We start from the raw sequence: 17,188 nt of genomic DNA, 5'->3' as shown, positions 1-17,188 counted from the left end.
CCCCAGCACTAAACTACAGCATGGTTGGCTAAAAGGCGAGGTTTGTCGCATGGATCGTTCGTTCATACTACTTCGTACCAGATTTTCTTGACATAAATGACGCGGAAAAAGATTAGGTTACGTTAGGGGTCCAATACACGATACACCCAACGACCAACCCCCGCGTCCCTCATGCTACTACGCATGTGCAAATAAAAAGCGATGGCACGAATTCAAACAAAAAAAATCAATAATTTTTATACCGGACAACCAAATTGAATTTGAACGAACCATCGTGTTCTTTGATAAGATCTTTGAAATAAAAACCAAGCTTCACTATGCTTTCGATGAAATTTTCTCAAGATTTTATTTTATATATGTGGAATATTTTCTTAATGAATCGGGAACATATGTTATATATTCAAGAGAAAAATGTTCCATGTTTATGATAAATTGTTTCTAGAAGGAAAATGCTATGATTTCAGTAAAAAAATGTTCAAGTAGAACAAAACACTAGCCTAGAACGTATCGTGCAAACTAGCAGAACAAAAAAAGAGGCGTACCGTTTGCCTGTTTGAGAAAATATTACTAACTTGAAACTTAGACAGCAACCACACTTCAATCATACAGTAAACAAGGAGCTGACCTGAGGTATGGAGTTTCAAATGCATGTCAAAACGGAGGGCACCGGTGGTTACAGCGGCTTTTGTGATCCTGCTTGGAAAACACATCAACAGGATCTTCCAGACTTCCACACATCATGTGAGCTGCCGTAAAACCAGAATGCATAATATGACATATAGTAAGGAAAGCCTTATAAATAGTGATATGCATATCCATCATGCACAGGCTAGAAAATCACAGGATTCATCAAAATGCTAATAAACAAGCTTTGGTTAAAGGATATTTTGTTTCCTTATTCGTGGATTTATTTCCAGAAGAGATAATGCTCTCTCTATATGCCAGTCTCAGATTTACATAATCAGATAATTTTAGGGGGCCAAGTCAAGATAACCCATATAAAAGGGGCATATTCTGTGGAAAACGCAAGAACAACGAATTAGTTCTTGCCATCTATTTTTGGCAGTCAGTCTCCCATTCCTCAACACCAAAGAGAACCATCTTGGCCAAAGGTCCATGGAACCAAAACAGTTCTTAAAAATCAAGAATATATTGTTGGCCACAACAACTTGGTTTACACAATTGTTTCATAGAGAGTTTCTTCTCAGTAGCAATTTCGGCCACTACTTGAAAGTTGTGGTTCAGCCTCAGCGAAGTAAAATGTAAACATTAGCAGAAACAAAATGAATCCATTCCACTAAAAACGAATTAGGCAAGCCCCAAAGAAGTACCGGTGGGTGCTATAAATGTCAGTAGAAACAAAACTTGCTGAGCAAACACTGTTAGAGAAAAAGGGAAAGCTAGTGCTGTCAAATTCCAACTAGATTAAGTGATATAACAAGAGCCTATCCGCAGAAGAACAACTCACTTAAGGATAATCTTCAGCCATTTGCTATACAGAAGAAGCGACTAACAAACACGTGCAGTAAGGTCCTTGACAGAATAATAGATAACCATAACTTAAACTTGGGCTATGAGCAGTCAGAGATTACTAGTTCTACTGCAGAAAGAAGAATTGGGAATGCCCGCACCATTGACAGCTGCTAATGAGCGTGAGTTGCAGTTATATCATCTGCCTAGAATATGAAAAATATTGGAATATTTTAAGGTGTTCAAAGTTGATAGGGCACAACACCAGCACGAGCTGTGGCATAATCATCTGCAAGCCCAGGAACAGAGTCCTGGTGACTGTCAATGCACCTCAATTTGAAAGTCTCCTCTCCATATTGAGCGAATGAATAAAAACTCCGATTGCTATCCAGCAATCCCTTAGCCAGCAGGACCTTCATGACACAATACCGGGGCACTAGCCTCTTCTCCAGGCTGTATCCGAACAAGGCAGGCCTTTGCAGAATGTACTGAGGCTCCAGTCCAACCTCGTTGATCAAGAACTGAATCTTGCGGTGAAGGCACTCCTCAGATATTCCTAGAATGTTTGGCATCTTGGACACTGCAGTGGCAATTTCACTCTCGTGGCAACCAAGAGTACTCTTCAAAAATTCGAGCCTGGCAGCAACCTTCTCTTTGGTGGCATTTGAGACGAGCACCACCGCCAGCCAGAACATTCGCGAGCTGCAAGGAACCCCAAGATCTTCCGCGCGTAGCACTATCTCCTTGATGCTCTCTGGTCTGAATGTAAGCACCCTGGCTCTGACTGAGAACAGACGGGCAATATCTCGAACACTTGGGCCGCACTGATGAAGCAGCGCGATGTTAGGCTTGATCACCCTTTCAAGATCTGACCATATAATGCCGTTGTGATTCTTTAAGATCACGAGGAGCCGTTCAAATGAGCCATAGAAGGATATGAAGAACTCGAGCTTTGGAACGACGTCGCAGCTGCGGACAGCGCGTGAGCCGACCAGGAGGAAGCGAACGATCTGGGGAGCGCGAGCACACCGAGGCGGTCGCGGAGCGCGAGCAGGCGAGGGCCGACCTTCTTGGGCGAGGAGCGGAGGAGAAGCGGGTCCGCGACGACGATGTCGGCGATGTCGGCGCGGGAGAGGCCGACGCCAGAGAGCAGGGCGAGGACGGCGTCGGGGTTAGAGGCGGAGTTGAGACGGCAGTTGGAGATCTCCTCGAATGCCTTCCTGCTATCTTTGGATGCTCCATCGAATGCCTTCTGGGCTGTCTTCCTGGCTTGAGCTGGGGCTAGGCCGCAGGCGGCGACGAGGTAGTCCTCAAGGGAGAATGGGGCGGCGGAGAGGAGGCATGCGCGGTGGTAGATAGGGGAGGGGAGCGGGGAGGCCGCGCGAAGAAGAGGGAGGACGTGCCTTCGGAGGAACAGCATGGCGGCGGCGGCGGCGGCGGAGGCGATTCGTCGTCGGCGGTCTTCCTCAGTTGAGATTGAGAGGAGCAGCCCGCGTGAGGACCAGCCCCACTTCCAAGCTTTTTCTTTTTTATTTTTCTTTTCTTTTTTGCGTGGCAAAATAGATGCCCCTCTTTCTTTTTCCAGCTGCTACTCGTTTTCAACTATTTTCTCGTCGAGCCCATTTGAGCAGCGTTTAACGTCTTGGTTTTGATTTTTGAACTTTGAAACGCATAATTTAAACAAAATTATTTGTATTAGTGTTGGAATTTTTTTTACGATGAAAAATAATTGGCCAGGGTCTCAAGAAGTTCCTTCCCTGCAGTAGTGTAGTACTCCCTTCATTCCAAATTATAAGTCGTTTTACCTTTTCTCATAGATATTATTATGCATGTAGACATACACTATATCTATGCATGTAGACATACACTATATCTAGATGCATAACAATATCTATGCATCTAGAGAAGCTAAAACGACCTACAATTTGGGAACGGAAGGAGTAGGCATTAAAGTAATCCATTCGGCTAATAAATAGATAGAAACTAGGCAAAGCCACATAGAATTATCAGCGTATCATCACTGGATGAACACACATGATGAAGTCAGACAATCATACAATCATCAGCAAATGAGCTCTACAGAGGCCTGAATTTCAGAAGCACGGGCACAGAGGCCCAACTGTCCAACAAGATGAGCCCGTTGCCGCGGTTGCCCTTTCTTCTTGTTTCCCGGCGCTAGCCTGCGGAATGAATACTACAGATCGAAGCCGGTGCTTGATGACACTGGTGCGTGGCTAGCCGTCCAGCTCGTCGGCAGGGGTTTGTCAGCTTCCAAGCTGCTTCTAATGTCTCTGAATTATAACCTTTCTGCCCCACACAGGCAGCAGCTTAGTCAGAAGCTTACTTTCTAGAGATCCCGCTATGAAAACAAATGCCATGATTCATCGTGAACACAATTTATTTGATCACCACTGTTATATGCAAGCTGCAGCGACAGTACCATCACGGAAGAAACGATCCCACTCACGTTCACAACGGCCAACAGCTACGCATACCAGGTTTAATTACCCGAACAGACCGCAAACGACAGCACGGCACCGGTCGGCGACGCGCGACAGCCGACGCCTCATCACTCCTGGCCCAGGAGGGCGAGGAGCATGCTCTCGTAGTCGCCGGAGGTGTCCCCGGCGACGGCGCGCTCCAGTGGCACGCTGTTCCTCTTCTGGTAGGCCTCCTTAATGTGCTTCAGGTCCACCTCGGCGCGGGTGGTGATGACCCGGGTCAGGGAGCTCTCGTCCGTGCCCAGACCCGCGATGGCCTGCCTGACCACCTTCTCGAAGTACCTGTCGGGGCAGGTGAGGCACCGAATGATCGCCCGCAGCGTTTTGAGGTACTCGTCCTTGGGATCAGCCTTCAGATCCTGTGGATTGCGGAGCTTGTTAGGAAGCGGGTCATTGAGGAATTTACTAGAAAATAGGAGATGCATCGTGCGAATATTTTTGTTGAGAACACTAGGAGATCTGCGAAGTTGAATATTGGCAGGTCATGCAAATGATACATACAGCTAGTGTACAGAAATGAAACTGAAAAAACAGCAAAACATCCAAGCGAACCATAACACAACACTTTTACCAGATACACCAATGTTCTGAATGGCATTTGAGAGCTGAGTAATCTTTCAGTCTAAAATCACCATATCTAATTGACAAAAGTAACAGTGTAATACTTCTAAGTAGTAAGGTGATTCTGCAGTGGCAGTTAGTATTTAGTAATACTATTGTTTGTAAGAAAAATACCATTTTGAGAGAGAATAGATTCCAGCACCAAAACACCTGAGCTATCATGCGAATGTTTTTAGCAGAAATTAGGAAGCAGTGCTGTGAGTCAATATAGTCAAGAAATGATCGTGCATATATCAACATATGAAAAAGCAACTCATTCTCTTAAAAAGACTAAGGAAATCTTAAAACATTAAAGGATCTAGAAAGAATTTTCAACTACAGTTATATATACTGAACATGGATAGCTTTGCCAGAGCATTGTGAAATTTCCATACCAAATACTGAACAGAACAAGCTGACAACAAAGTGTATCTATCTTAATGGATGCAACTGATCTAGACATAAGAAACATGGAAATCAAAACTTGGTTTGAGCACTAAACTATTGGATATGGTTGATCTTGAAGGGTGCAGGAACTAAAATGAGTAAACAGCTTTCCAAATGTTACACGTGCTCCTTACTAATTGGATGAATGAACCAAACAGTGTAAGAACAAAGTCTATCGGCAAAAGCAGGCACGACCAGCAGCTTATTAGTTTCCTTCGGAATATGAATGGGTGATTTGTATTAATGTGGGTCGTGATACATGTAAATGAGTGACAAAATGCACCGGTACATGAACCTCATTCCATAACTGCATAATCTGATTCAACTTTAGTGCAATGCAGAAGCCACTTATAGGCAGAACAAAATGTAAATAATAATTTGGTTACTTCCTGTACGATTTTATACAGCAAAAGACATGTATGCACCTTGTTGATTGGGTGGCCAAATGCATCGTTGTAATAATTGAATGTAGCAAGAAGCTGAGCTTTGCTCCTAGTGGTGAGGATTCTGATGATCTCATCATCACTATAAGCCTTGTGATGGATCTTCTCATGAAGCATTTTGGCTTCCGAGTGTGCCAGCCTTGTGTTGACCTCTGGTCCATCATAGCGGTATGCACTTACAAGTGGCACCAGCAGCTGAAATGAAGAATAAAACAAAGGTTAGATCACAGAATTTGGCAATGTTTCCTTTTTTGCACTCTTTTCCCTGTTGTCAAAAGCTCAGGGAGCTAGCAAAACTAGAATAAGGTTGCCAAAACTAAAATCGTGCTATCCTGTAAACTAAACCTGAACAAATTAAGTCTTGCATATGTAACCTTATTTTAAGTGTGACACAAACAAAATGAAGAAATCACAAACGGAAGGGAGCATCAGATTTTGGGAGAATGAAGCCTAATTTAATTTGACCTATGCTTTAAGGAGGATCCAGAACTGCAATTTGGTCTGTTAAATTTTACAGGTCACCAGCATGCAAGTAAAGTAAACAAAATCATATATGAATTTTCATAGAGAACAATCTATAATGGATATTTAACAACAGGATCCCACAACTATCAATCTCATTAATGATCATTTCAGACGATCCACCAACCTCGTTAGCATTCCATTACATGGTGGGCCAAAAGTCAACATAATAAGCATGGCATGTAGCGATATTAAACTCGTCTATAACTTCAGAACAGAACGGATCAATATCACACATTCACACCTCAATAGATACATGGTATAAATCAACATTGGAGAGACAAAAATCAACAAAAAAAAGGTCCGATCAACGTCCAGTTATCCTTCGCGAAGGTTAGAAGGTATCAATACTGTTCGAACCACTAGCACGCGGATGTATCAGATCGCGATATCGAGACTGATTCAGCAGGCACTACCAAAGAGGTGAGAGAGGAAGCATCACCTTGCGGAAGTCTCCTGTGACGTGCGCAGCGATGTCCTCCTCAAGCGAGCGCTTGAAGCGCTCGTGGTACGCCTGCCTGACCGCGAAGAGCTGCGCGGAGCCGCGCGTGCACGCGATCTCGACGAGCACGCGGTTCCCGGGCTGCCACTTCCTGGCCGCCTCGTTGGCGAGCACCGCGTCCCGCTCCGCCGGGTCCAGCGTCCACAGGATCACGGCCCTCTGCTCCCATCACAACACAAGCCGATGAGAGAGGGATCTAGAGGGATGCAGTTGATCGCGCCGAGGGAGATGGTCGCCCCGCGCCGGTGACGACTAGTGGTGGTTCGGTTTACCTCGAAGTCGCCGGAGATCTCGTCGGTGATGGAGCGGAGGAGCTCCTCGCCGTACGTCTCCGCGTAGGCTCGGCGGATGGCGCGGCGCTGCGCGGCGTCGCGGTGGCCCAGGATGGAGATGATGAGCGCCTCGTTCGTGCCCCACCCTGCACGCCCCCGGTGGGTGAGGGAGACAAACGCACGGTCAGATCGCACGATCGCGTCACACCACCGCACCCTCGCAGGGGCCCATGGACAATGAAATGCAGGCAGCGCGCCGAGACAAAGGGGGTCGGGTCGATGTGCGCGCGTGCGAGAGCGGAGGGGACTGGGACTGACCTTGGAACGCCTTGCGGAGCTGCTCGCAGTCGTCGGCGACGGCCGGGACGGTGGCGGGGACCTTGAGCGTCGCCATCGGCGGTGGCTGGGGATGGGATGCGGGATCTCGAGACAGGGGCCCGGTGGAGGTGGAATGGAATGCGCGTCCGGGCAGGGGGAGGAGAGGGGTAGTATAAAAATGTGCTGAAATGCAGGGGATGGGTGTGGATACGGGTAATGGGTACAGGTATCCAGCGGCAACGCTACGACCAGACGATGGGTTTAAGGCTTTAAGGAAAGTGGTGGACGCGGCCGTGTAAAGCGTCCAAGTAATTATTAGAATTAGTGGTCTGATCTGGATCAGTGTTATTGTAAGCATGGAAAACTGGGATCTGCGTTCTGCAAGGATCTGTCAAGGCTGGAAGGATTTTTCACCAATGGAAATGTTGAATTGCTGGCGTGAGTGGTTGACAGGTAGTGTGTTGTATTGGTGGCTTGCATACAGCTCATTCTGATTGATGTCAAAGCAGGTTGCTTTCTGTGTTGCTAATAGCTTCTGTTTGGATTGTCATGGTTTGGACTTTGATGAACATACATTATCGCTGTCACTCTCACGGTCTCACCACCCCATTCTGCGGTATTACTGGGCCCATTTCGGCTCAAGAAGACTTGGATGGGCCGGCTGTCGGTCCAGCCACGCACGCGACGCCAGACGACGGTGGGCCGAGCGACGAGCCTACTACCTACTCCGCACTTCCCCCTGCCTCGCCACCGCGCTGCGTGGCAACCGGCCAGCCGCCGCGGGACTCGGAGGAGCGAACCGGAACCGGAGGCCCCCACTCGCGCACGGCTCGTCCCGCTCCCATCCCATCCCATCCGCAGCAGCCGCGCGGCGCGGCCACGGCAAAAAGTCAGAACTGCCTCGTGTCGACCCTTTGCCCGTCTTGCCACGGATCCACCCCACACCCACGGGCCACGGGCACGGCGCGCGAGCAGAGCTCTGCGCCTGCGCTTCCACTTGACCCCATCCTTCCCACCTCTCGCTCTCTCCACCGATCTCTCACCCAACACCCCCGCGCACTCGAACGCTCTCGAGGCTCGGCTCGGCTTGGGCTCCGGCAGCACGGGGATGGCTATCGGGCTCCCCTCGCCCGCTTTCCGGACCTGAACCCCAATTCGACCAGCGCAGGCGCAGCGCAGGGGGGACGCGGCTCAGTGAAGCGGGGGGGCGATGGGGTACCTGCCGGCGCTGGGCGGGAAGGCGGCACACCTGGTGTCCGACCTCGCCACCGTCATCCTCAACCCCGTCTCCGAGCGGGAGCGCCAGCGACACCACCCCTCCCACCTCCCGGTGAGCTCCTCCCGCGCCGCCTCCTTTTTCTCCCCACCTTTTTACCCTGAAGGCCGATCGCTCGGCTCCAGAAATCCCGTTTCATTTCTGCGCCTGCTGTGCTCGATTCGAGCAATTACCAATTAGGTTGCCGCGACTAGAGATTGGAGTTTCTGATTTTTGTTGGGGTTTTGGGGGGTTTAGGGTCTCATCGCCTTGGTGCTGCTAATTGGGAGTTGAGACATGGGATGTGGATGCTAATTCATCGGGATCCTGTCCTTGTGGATGGCCTAGGGATATGGAGTGTACGAATGTGATAGAGGCCTCTATGGGTATTACTTTTGCTGGTAGATGGTATGGTACACAGTTAGCCAATACTCAGATTTCAATTAGGCTCTAATCTTCTATGTGTTTGGAGACACTGAGTATTGAAGATACTTAGGCCCCGTTTGGTTCCACCTACTAAAGTTTAGTCCCTATCACATCGAATGTTTAGATACTAATTAGGAGTATTAAACATAGACTAATTACAAAACCAATTGCACAGGTGGAGGCTAATTCGCGAGACGAATATATTAAGTCTAATTAGTCCATGATTTGATAATGTGATGCTATAGTAAATATGTGCTAATCATGAATTAATTAGGCTTAATAGAATCGTCTCGCGAATTAGCCTCCATCTGTGTAATTAGTTTTATAATTAGCTCATGTTTAGTCCTCTTAATTAGCATCCGAAGATTCGATGTGACAAGGACTAAACTTTAGCTCAAGGATCCAAACACCCCCTTATTTATCCGAATGTTCTCCAAATTAAGTTTTGGTACTTTAATATGATAGCAGTTTAGGCTTAGTGGTTTTTAATTTCTTTCTTTTTTTTAGAGCTCCAGGGACCAGTCCTGGTCCATATTTATTGGAAAATAGGACGAAGTATCAACTATTTCTCTCATGACACTACAGAACCAGGCGAGCACCTGCTCAGATTTGCTATCAGGCCTTACAAATCAGCAAACCTAACAGCCAACTCACAGTTTTCAAAATCACAAGATTACCAGCTAACCACTTCTACCTCCTGTTGTTTCCAGAGCGAACGCAGCACCATCATCTTAGCCAAGTCGTTCTTAAGTTTATTTCTAGGAAACATTTGTTTCATGTGCTTTTCCCCAGTTTACTTGGTTCTAAGTTGTTGCTGTAAGCTGCTTTTACTGATGAGCTGTTGAAGCGTTCAATTTGGAGATAAGTAACATCCAGGGTAATGACAGAATGGAAAATGGCAAATCCAAGTGTCTTGTGGAACACTATTACTTTTATATGCTGTAACTGTTTGCAATTTTGCATAGAGCAAAAGTTTGAATGGTACCTCCATGAAATGAAAAGAACCTCTAGCAATACTGATGGGTTTTGTAGTCTCTGAATAATAAAATGGTAATTACTGTCAACCATTCCATAATCAATCCATGGCTTTAAAAGCTTAATGTTTATTTCTCCTTTATAGGAGGCCACTGAAGGAAAAGATACACTATTTGGTGATGAAGATTCTGACAAAAATTCTGAGACTCCTGATGGTCCTGACACATCTTCCTTCAGAGCATTTCTTATGTCATTTATGTCTTCCTCAACCTCCAGCAAGGATTCAATGGAGACCATACCTGAGCATGATCTAGATGTGGAATATCCAACTTTAACACCTGTTGGAAAGGCAAGCGGTGGGAGGAAGGGCTTGCTCAGTAGAGGGAAGCATTCCATTGGAAGGATTATTAGCAAAGCGGGACTCAGTAATTTCAAACAGAAACCTACCCACAGCATTGATGGTGAATTCATAGGTCAAATAGAATCAGTTGCACCCAAATTTGAGATGAAGGGATCAAAGGAATCAGCTTTGCATGATAAGTTGCCAGCTATGTCCGAACCATCTGTTCTTTTGTCAGAAATGATGCGAGCTGTTCTTTATTCATCTCTTCCCGTTCTTGTTCAAGGAAGGAACTGGATGTTAGTTTACAGGTTCAGAACATCTCTGCAACATAAATTTGGTGCTGATTATTTCCATATTTGCTAAATACTCAATTTTCTGATGCCTATGTTCACACTTCTGCAGTACCTGGAGGCATGGAATATCTTTGTCTACTTTGTATAGAAGGAGCAGGCTTTGTGCTGGCTACTCGCTTCTGGTATGCTACATACTGTCATTTCTATATGGTGTTCATTTTTTACCCTTGCAATTTGTGGAATATAATTACTCAATTTATCACTGTTTTTATCCTAGCATGATGATGACATATCACCACACTACTCTGATATGGGGTATATAAGTATAGCTGCTAATTTTAGTGCAATAGAATGCAACGTCATGTCAATGTAGTATTTTTCAAAAACAGGAGCACTGTCACTCTGATCGTACAAGGTCCAACCCTGTGATATCATCTCACATCACCCTCATAGCACTTTTTTTATAAAGTGGACATACTATGTTTTAATTGAAGACCTTAATATTGAAGTTTCTTAGTATAACATTTCATCTAACAAGTGATAGTTCAAATTTTGTACTTATATATATCCAGAAACTTTAATGTTGAATCTGGAATTATTGTCCAGCTCTGGAATCATGTATTGTTCTGCCTTCTATACATTCATGATTCATATAAAACAGGTTCTGTTCATTGTCCAATTCCTTTCTTCAGTTGTTGTGCTGATTGGACTTTTCCTTGGAAAGTTTGCCAGAAAATACATATATCCCTCAGCAGCACCTTGAATTTCCATACTTATACCATCCAAACATTATTTTATTCGCAACTGTGCAACTAGATTTGATCCTAGATACAGAGATAAGTTTTTTAGATAAAAACTTATGGTTACACAGTGCGGCACCATTGAGGCATGATGCTTTAGTTTGTTGTATAATTTAGTTACTGATATCTGCATGACGATATGTGCATTACTGCTGTCACAGATAGTTGGGGATCGAAGAGGAGCAGTTTTTGGTGGCTTGGTTGAGGCCCCACTGCAGCCTATCATAAAGAGGAAATATCAGGTTTGATAGACGTGCTACTGCTGATTTTTGGATGCCTATTTTACATTACACTGATTGTACTTGCATTACTTTCAGGGGACTAATGACTGCTTTGTGTTCACCAATGTAGAAGGTCGTCCTGTTATAAGCCGTCCAACAGGTAATTTGTGTTTTCTAAGTTTACAGGATCTTTATAACAATCTGAAAAACAGGAAGTGTTCATGTTTCCTACACATGTTTGTTGTGCATTGATTTCCTAAACTTTTGAGTTGTAGACTACTAGCTGTGCTATCCTTGTCTACATGCTTATCCAGTTATCCCAAATGCCTAGTTCTGGGATGCTGACACCTTTAACCAAAGTGTTCATGTATCTATGACAATCAGTGTTGCTTTAAAGATACTGGTGATACTTTTATTGGCTTGGTGTTAGGAAACATCATATTTTTAGAAGTGAATAGTGAGGATTTTTCCTAATTTCTTTCTTCCTTAGTATTTCCTGTAAATTTTGCAATGCAGGTGCTAATAACTATTTTACATTTTGCTCGCCTGATTATTTGGCAATGGGAGGTGGTGGTCACTTCGCTCTTTATCTTGATGGAGACCTGTAATCTCTGACCTTCCCTTGCATCATGTTACATAAGATTCCTAGTTTACATGTCTTGTTAATTCGTGACAATATTAATGGAGAACAAGCCAACTTTGAGGCACAAGCCCATATTTCTTGCTTTTCATCTTATATTGTCCTACGTCTGACGCATTTTGCTGTGTGCTATGTGGACCTCTGCAGGCTGAATGGTTCTAGTTCCACCTCAGAGACTTTTAACAACCCTTGCTTATCCCATACCCAGGAATTCAAAATCAAAGATGTCGAGGTACGGATTCAAGACTTTAGAGCTACATGTTCTGCATAAGATTCATTTTTTCATAATTTGCCACATTGAAACGACAGATAGAAAATTAACAATAACCTTGTCCGATGCAGCTGTGGGGCTTCGTCAATGCTTCAAAATATGAAGAGATGCTCACGGTCTGCCGCACTGAAAAGCAAGGAATTTGGAATCTGTGACCGTGCGGAGCTCGCTGAGCTGTTGATGGTTGGTGCCAACATATCCCCTGGTGTGGCTTGTACAGTTTTGCATAGTAGTAAACGTCTGTAGAACATGTAGATGAGAGTTTCATATGGAATCGAAACATGAAGGGTTTTGCCATTCATGATTGTAAATATCAACAGTAGAAGATGCTAGTGTCTAGTACTTTAGTAAAATATTCTACTTTAATTTCATCTGCGCTAGAAAAACATAAGACTGTCGTACATGGAGCTTTTATTTATAATTGTTCACAAGAAACTGCCTTTGAGACGCGTGCAGGAAACCATCTTGGTGATCGATCTTTTCAACGATCAGGAGTGGCTGCACATCGGGAGGGAGCAGTGGCTGTACAGCGTCCGGTCATCTTTCTTGGCCATCAGCACGTGCAGCAGATGGCTTCCGCCACACCTGGCCCTGCAATCGTTAAAACAGCCTGAAGAAGTCGAGGTGCCCCTGAAGGGCCCAGATCTCGACCACGTCATCCTCCTTCAAGCCGCACCGCCTGACGACCGCGTCGTCGGAGGACCGCAGCCGCAGGAGCCGCGACTCCACGGCGCCGGCGCGGTGGTTCACCAGCTTCACGGGCAGGCCGCATTGCGCTTGCGCCCCCGTTGTCTCCATCCTCTTCCTCTTCCCCTCCCCCGTCGTCTCGTCCTCCGGCTCGACCGAGCTGAGCTCCTCGGGGGTTAGGATATCGAGGAGGCGGCGCAGCACGCTGCCGCCGTCGTTGCCGCCTGGAAGGAAGAACCGGTGCTCGTACGCGCTGACGTCGCCGCGCCTCACGGCCTTCTCGCCGATGAAGTGCGCCGGCAGGTCCGCCGGAAGGTTCAGCATCGGGAGGAGGTGGTCGCGCAGGCACGGCGGCTCTTGTCCGGCGGCGCCGGCCAGCGCTCCTTGGGGAGGTGCCCCGGCGACGGCGTCCACGGGCTCGACGGCGACGGCCGGTGCCGGCCGACGGGTTTTCCGGCTGCGCCCTCTCAGCGGCAGTAGTGTTGTCGGGCACAACCATCGCACGCGAGCGCCCGGCGGCCGCCGGAACGAGCACGCGTGGTTCGCGCGGCACGTAGGATTTCCGGTTGGTCTCGATGCAAAGGCTCTCCTCGGCGCAATCTGATGGTTACATGGGAACATGGGATGTGCTGCTCTCCGACACCTCCTGATCGGGACACATATAACACCATCACCACAACAAATCTTCGTCTTTTTTTTTTTTTTGAGAGAGAGGAACAAATCTTCGTCTTGAAAGTTGAAACTCACCAATCCCTGGGCCATACAGTACGCACTGGGCCATTTTAGGCATCAGGCCGAAAGTACCAAAAAGCCCATCAGGCCCGGATCACGTGGCCCGACCATTTGTGATCCATATTAGCAGGCCCAACGCGTTCCCAACGGTCACAACAACTGAACCGAAGCGGCGGCCGGCGGCTAGCCATTCCCACCTCCTCTCGCCGCGTCTAGCGGCGGCGTTGCTACCGGAGGTGGTCGGGTAAGGGCTTCACGGAGCGGCTCGGGTGGGTGGTGCGGAGAAGAGGCAACACGAGATGAAGGAGAATAGGGGATGCAGCCATACAATACAAGGTAGACGGTAGGGTAGGCGGAACTGAGCAGGGGCGCGCAGGAGTCGGCGGCGGCCCTGGATGGCGCGCTCTCCTTCCCCGCCGCAATCGCTGCGCCCGCCAGGCCTTCCACCCGGAGATCCCCTCCTAGTTCGCGAGATAGTACGTGCATTTGTGACCTTGGTAATTAATTCGATTTTTTGTTCGAATTTGGGCTGTAAATTAGGATTGTTTGGCGGAACTAGGGCTATTTCGCTGAAATCATTGAATGTTATGTCATATTAGTACACTATGGAATTGGATTATTAAAATTAGAGCAGTTGGACAATTTCTGCCCAACAATTGGTGTGATCAGTCAAAACCTTTTTTGTAATTTACATCAAAAGTGACCTTGTATTTCAGTTCAAACAAATCTCCTGTGGTGAAATCATGATGCTTTGAGAAAATTCAGAGATATATGTCAAGCACAAAGACCACAAAGAGACAGAAGGAAAGCTACTGTATCGGTTTCATATGAACCAGTCTTTAACCAATGAAAGTAATTTATCTCACATCAGCAATCTATTATTGTGAATTTTAGGTGTTGCAAATCGCAATAGCAGCTGGTATCTATTGTTGAACCTATATTCATTTTTTTTATCAGTGACATAGGAAACTTGATGCCCAACCCAACGTAAATTGAATATGTTTTCATCCTAAATTGTATGACCTTTTAATGCTTGGCATGCAATCTTTTTTTATTTACTTGTAGCTGTCAATCCTAGGAGGAAAAGGGTTGGACTCTTACCTGCTCAAATGAAAGCATGTCATTTGAAATTAGTTTTTATGTATACAGTTTCACAGTAGAGGATGCATATTGTAAAACAAGGACATGATGACAATGAGTGAAGACAAAACACTAGTAGTGCGTGACATAAGTTGATTGATTTATGGCCAGTACAATTAAATATTAGTGGTTTTAGCTGTTTGGGTCTTTCCTACATTTCCTACCTTATTCCTGTTAGTTGACATAGCAGTTTGAGACTTTGAGTCAGTCCTTTAACTGCCTGACAAGGTTTTTTCTCTGTACTGTATTATCCTTGCGCATCACTGACACAACATCTACAATGTCTTATTTTTATTACGTACCATCAACCGTATTTCTTCATAAATGCATTTAGAACTTCAACCTGCATAAAGTGCATGTTTTTCTATACGGTATACTTCTTGCACACTATCTGTTAGTGTCTACTGTCTGCAACCAACATCTTTATGACATTATATCAAAGTGGTCCACTTCTGAGCAATCAGGAGAAACAAGACGTAACACGTAAGTAAGGTAGTTTAACAAAAGGAAAGAAAAAAAAAGGCAAGTTAAGCCAAAGCATGTGGGAGTTTTTATGAGTAACTTTTACATGTACTTTATATATACAGGTATATATGTGTAGACTCATGCGTCGAATTCTTTATGAATCAACAAATGCACGCAACAATCTTAGGAAAAAAGAAAGAGGTGCTAAGCCTAACATCCAAAAGGTGCAAGCTGGAGGGTAGTGTACAATTGTACAACTTAAGCTCAGGAGTTCATTCAAATTCTCTCATGAGCTCTTCATCAAGAAGGATTTCTGACCAACTAGGTGATAGTGTAGGTGTACTGCTGGCTCCGCATTTTAAGGTGCTGATAGCATTGCAAGGGTTGGAGGCCGACATGTCTGTGAGTGGTGGTAGTGAGTTCTCAGATAGCAACATGCTTTTCCGGCTACTGCTCCCTCCCTCAACAAGGCACTGCTCACTGCTGCTCACATTGTTATCTGAGCTCAGGTTGATATTGCTAACTGGTTGGTCAAAGAAAGTGATTGGCTGGTTGTGTGGCACCTGCCTGGCTATGTCTTCGCCTCCTGTACTCTCAAGAAGAGTTGGAGAAAGCATATGCTGAGGGTTGAGGAGGCTGATCTGCTCTAGGTCAGTGGTGAGGCTGCTGACTGTGGTGGGGTTTGGTGCAATGGACGCTGCAGATTGAAGCATTGCCTGCATGTACTGGTGATTGGCAGCCTGGACTGCCTCAGTCTGTGGCATGGTAGTCTGGCCGTCCCATTGTTGCTGTTCAATAAGCTGGTGGAGATTGGCAAGCGCGATTAGTTGTGGGAGTGCTGCGAAGAAGTCTGTTCTTGGGCGATGGGTCATCGGGTCAATACCCATCTGAATGAGCTTCTTCCTGAGATGGGTGTTCCAGAAGTTCTTGATCTCGTTGTCTGTCCGGCCAGGGAGATTCTTCGCAATAGCTGACCACCTGGGTTTGATTAAAGATTAGCCGAAACAGTTGATATGAGAAGTTTGCAATGGTAGGTGCAGTTAGTACTTGTTGCCAAGGATGGAATGGAGCTGGAGGATGGTTTGCTCTTCGTCCTTGGAGAACTTTCCTCTCTTAATATCTGGCCTGAGGTAGTTTGTCCATCTTAGCCTACAGCTCTTGCCACATCTGTTCAGGCCTGAAAGAAAAATATGCTGAGCTAAGGTTTTGGTGAAAATTAAGTGCATGAGACACAGAAATATATAACAGTGGAAGTACCAGCGAGTTCAGGTAGTGCCCTCCAACTTCCATGGCCATTCTTTTGGATATAGTTCATGAGCTTATGATCTTCCTCAGGGGTCCAGGGACCCTTCTTGAGGCCCTTCTCGACACAACAAGGAGGCCTCCCCATTGATGGATAAGAACAGGATAGGACAAATGCGAGAAGGTGGCGAGAGAGGATCTGCCTCTCTCTTAATGTGTGGGCAGTGGGCTTGTTGTATTTCAGCTGGCTGGGTACCAGAGCATAGCTCACCTATATATAAAGGCTTCTTCCCTGTTTCCAAGAGAAACAACGACAGGCTGAACCAAATTCATTTGAGAAGAGAACTCTGATATGCCCTTTTCACCATGCAAAATTGCATTTGCATGGTTTTGGGAAAGGGACAAGGGTCTTGGCTGTGCTCATATTAAAACATACGGCCATTGATTCTGTTGACTTGATAAGAGAACTTTAGAGTGCTGATTATTTAGGTGAGCGAGGTAAGACCACACTGTGATGTGACATAAACCTCAGCTGCTTCTTTTATCGTACTTGTCTTGTATTTCTAGTTGTTTTCTGGTTTGTAATGTTGTGCTGGACTCTTTTGGAATAAGATAGCTAATAG

General features: G+C 46.0%; 3 protein-coding genes and 1 pseudogene across 3 annotated transcripts; 1 reads left to right on the top strand and 3 right to left on the bottom strand.

The window, feature by feature from the left end:
• Nucleotides 1-1,507: 1,507 nt before the first annotated feature.
• Nucleotides 1,508-3,711, bottom strand: LOC117853255 (transcription termination factor MTEF18, mitochondrial-like; annotated as a pseudogene).
• Nucleotides 3,712-3,850: 139 nt separating this feature from the next.
• LOC117851478 (annexin Gh1) lies at nucleotides 3,851-7,308 on the bottom strand. The gene is made up of 5 exons (XM_034733304.2): nucleotides 7,076-7,308; nucleotides 6,758-6,903; nucleotides 6,426-6,644; nucleotides 5,444-5,656; nucleotides 3,851-4,330 (listed from the first exon to the last, which is right to left on the bottom strand). Exons 1-5 carry the CDS (start codon nucleotides 7,149-7,151, stop codon nucleotides 4,040-4,042), a joined length of 945 nt encoding a protein of 314 aa, XP_034589195.1. The 5' UTR covers nucleotides 7,152-7,308; the 3' UTR covers nucleotides 3,851-4,039.
• A 664-nt stretch (nucleotides 7,309-7,972) lies between these two features.
• On the top strand, nucleotides 7,973-12,670 carry LOC117853019 (oxidation resistance protein 1). Its single transcript, XM_034735365.2, has 8 exons — nucleotides 7,973-8,405; nucleotides 9,877-10,382; nucleotides 10,477-10,549; nucleotides 11,329-11,409; nucleotides 11,485-11,548; nucleotides 11,905-11,992; nucleotides 12,176-12,260; nucleotides 12,371-12,670. Exons 1-8 carry the CDS (start codon nucleotides 8,286-8,288, stop codon nucleotides 12,452-12,454), a joined length of 1,101 nt encoding a protein of 366 aa, XP_034591256.1. The 5' UTR covers nucleotides 7,973-8,285; the 3' UTR covers nucleotides 12,455-12,670.
• Nucleotides 12,671-15,385: 2,715 nt separating this feature from the next.
• Nucleotides 15,386-16,950, bottom strand: LOC117853020 (transcription factor MYB93). Its single transcript, XM_034735366.2, has 3 exons — nucleotides 16,581-16,950; nucleotides 16,371-16,500; nucleotides 15,386-16,301 (listed from the first exon to the last, which is right to left on the bottom strand). Exons 1-3 carry the CDS (start codon nucleotides 16,711-16,713, stop codon nucleotides 15,596-15,598), a joined length of 969 nt encoding a protein of 322 aa, XP_034591257.1. The 5' UTR covers nucleotides 16,714-16,950; the 3' UTR covers nucleotides 15,386-15,595.
• Nucleotides 16,951-17,188: the final 238 nt, after the last annotated feature.

The sequence above is a fragment of the Setaria viridis genome, chromosome 4 (genome assembly GCF_005286985.2).
Source record: "Setaria viridis chromosome 4, Setaria_viridis_v4.0, whole genome shotgun sequence".
NCBI lineage: Eukaryota > Viridiplantae > Streptophyta > Magnoliopsida > Poales > Poaceae > Setaria > Setaria viridis.
The sequence above is the reverse complement of the archived record's forward strand: the minus strand, read 5'-3'. Positions and strand labels throughout refer to the sequence as shown.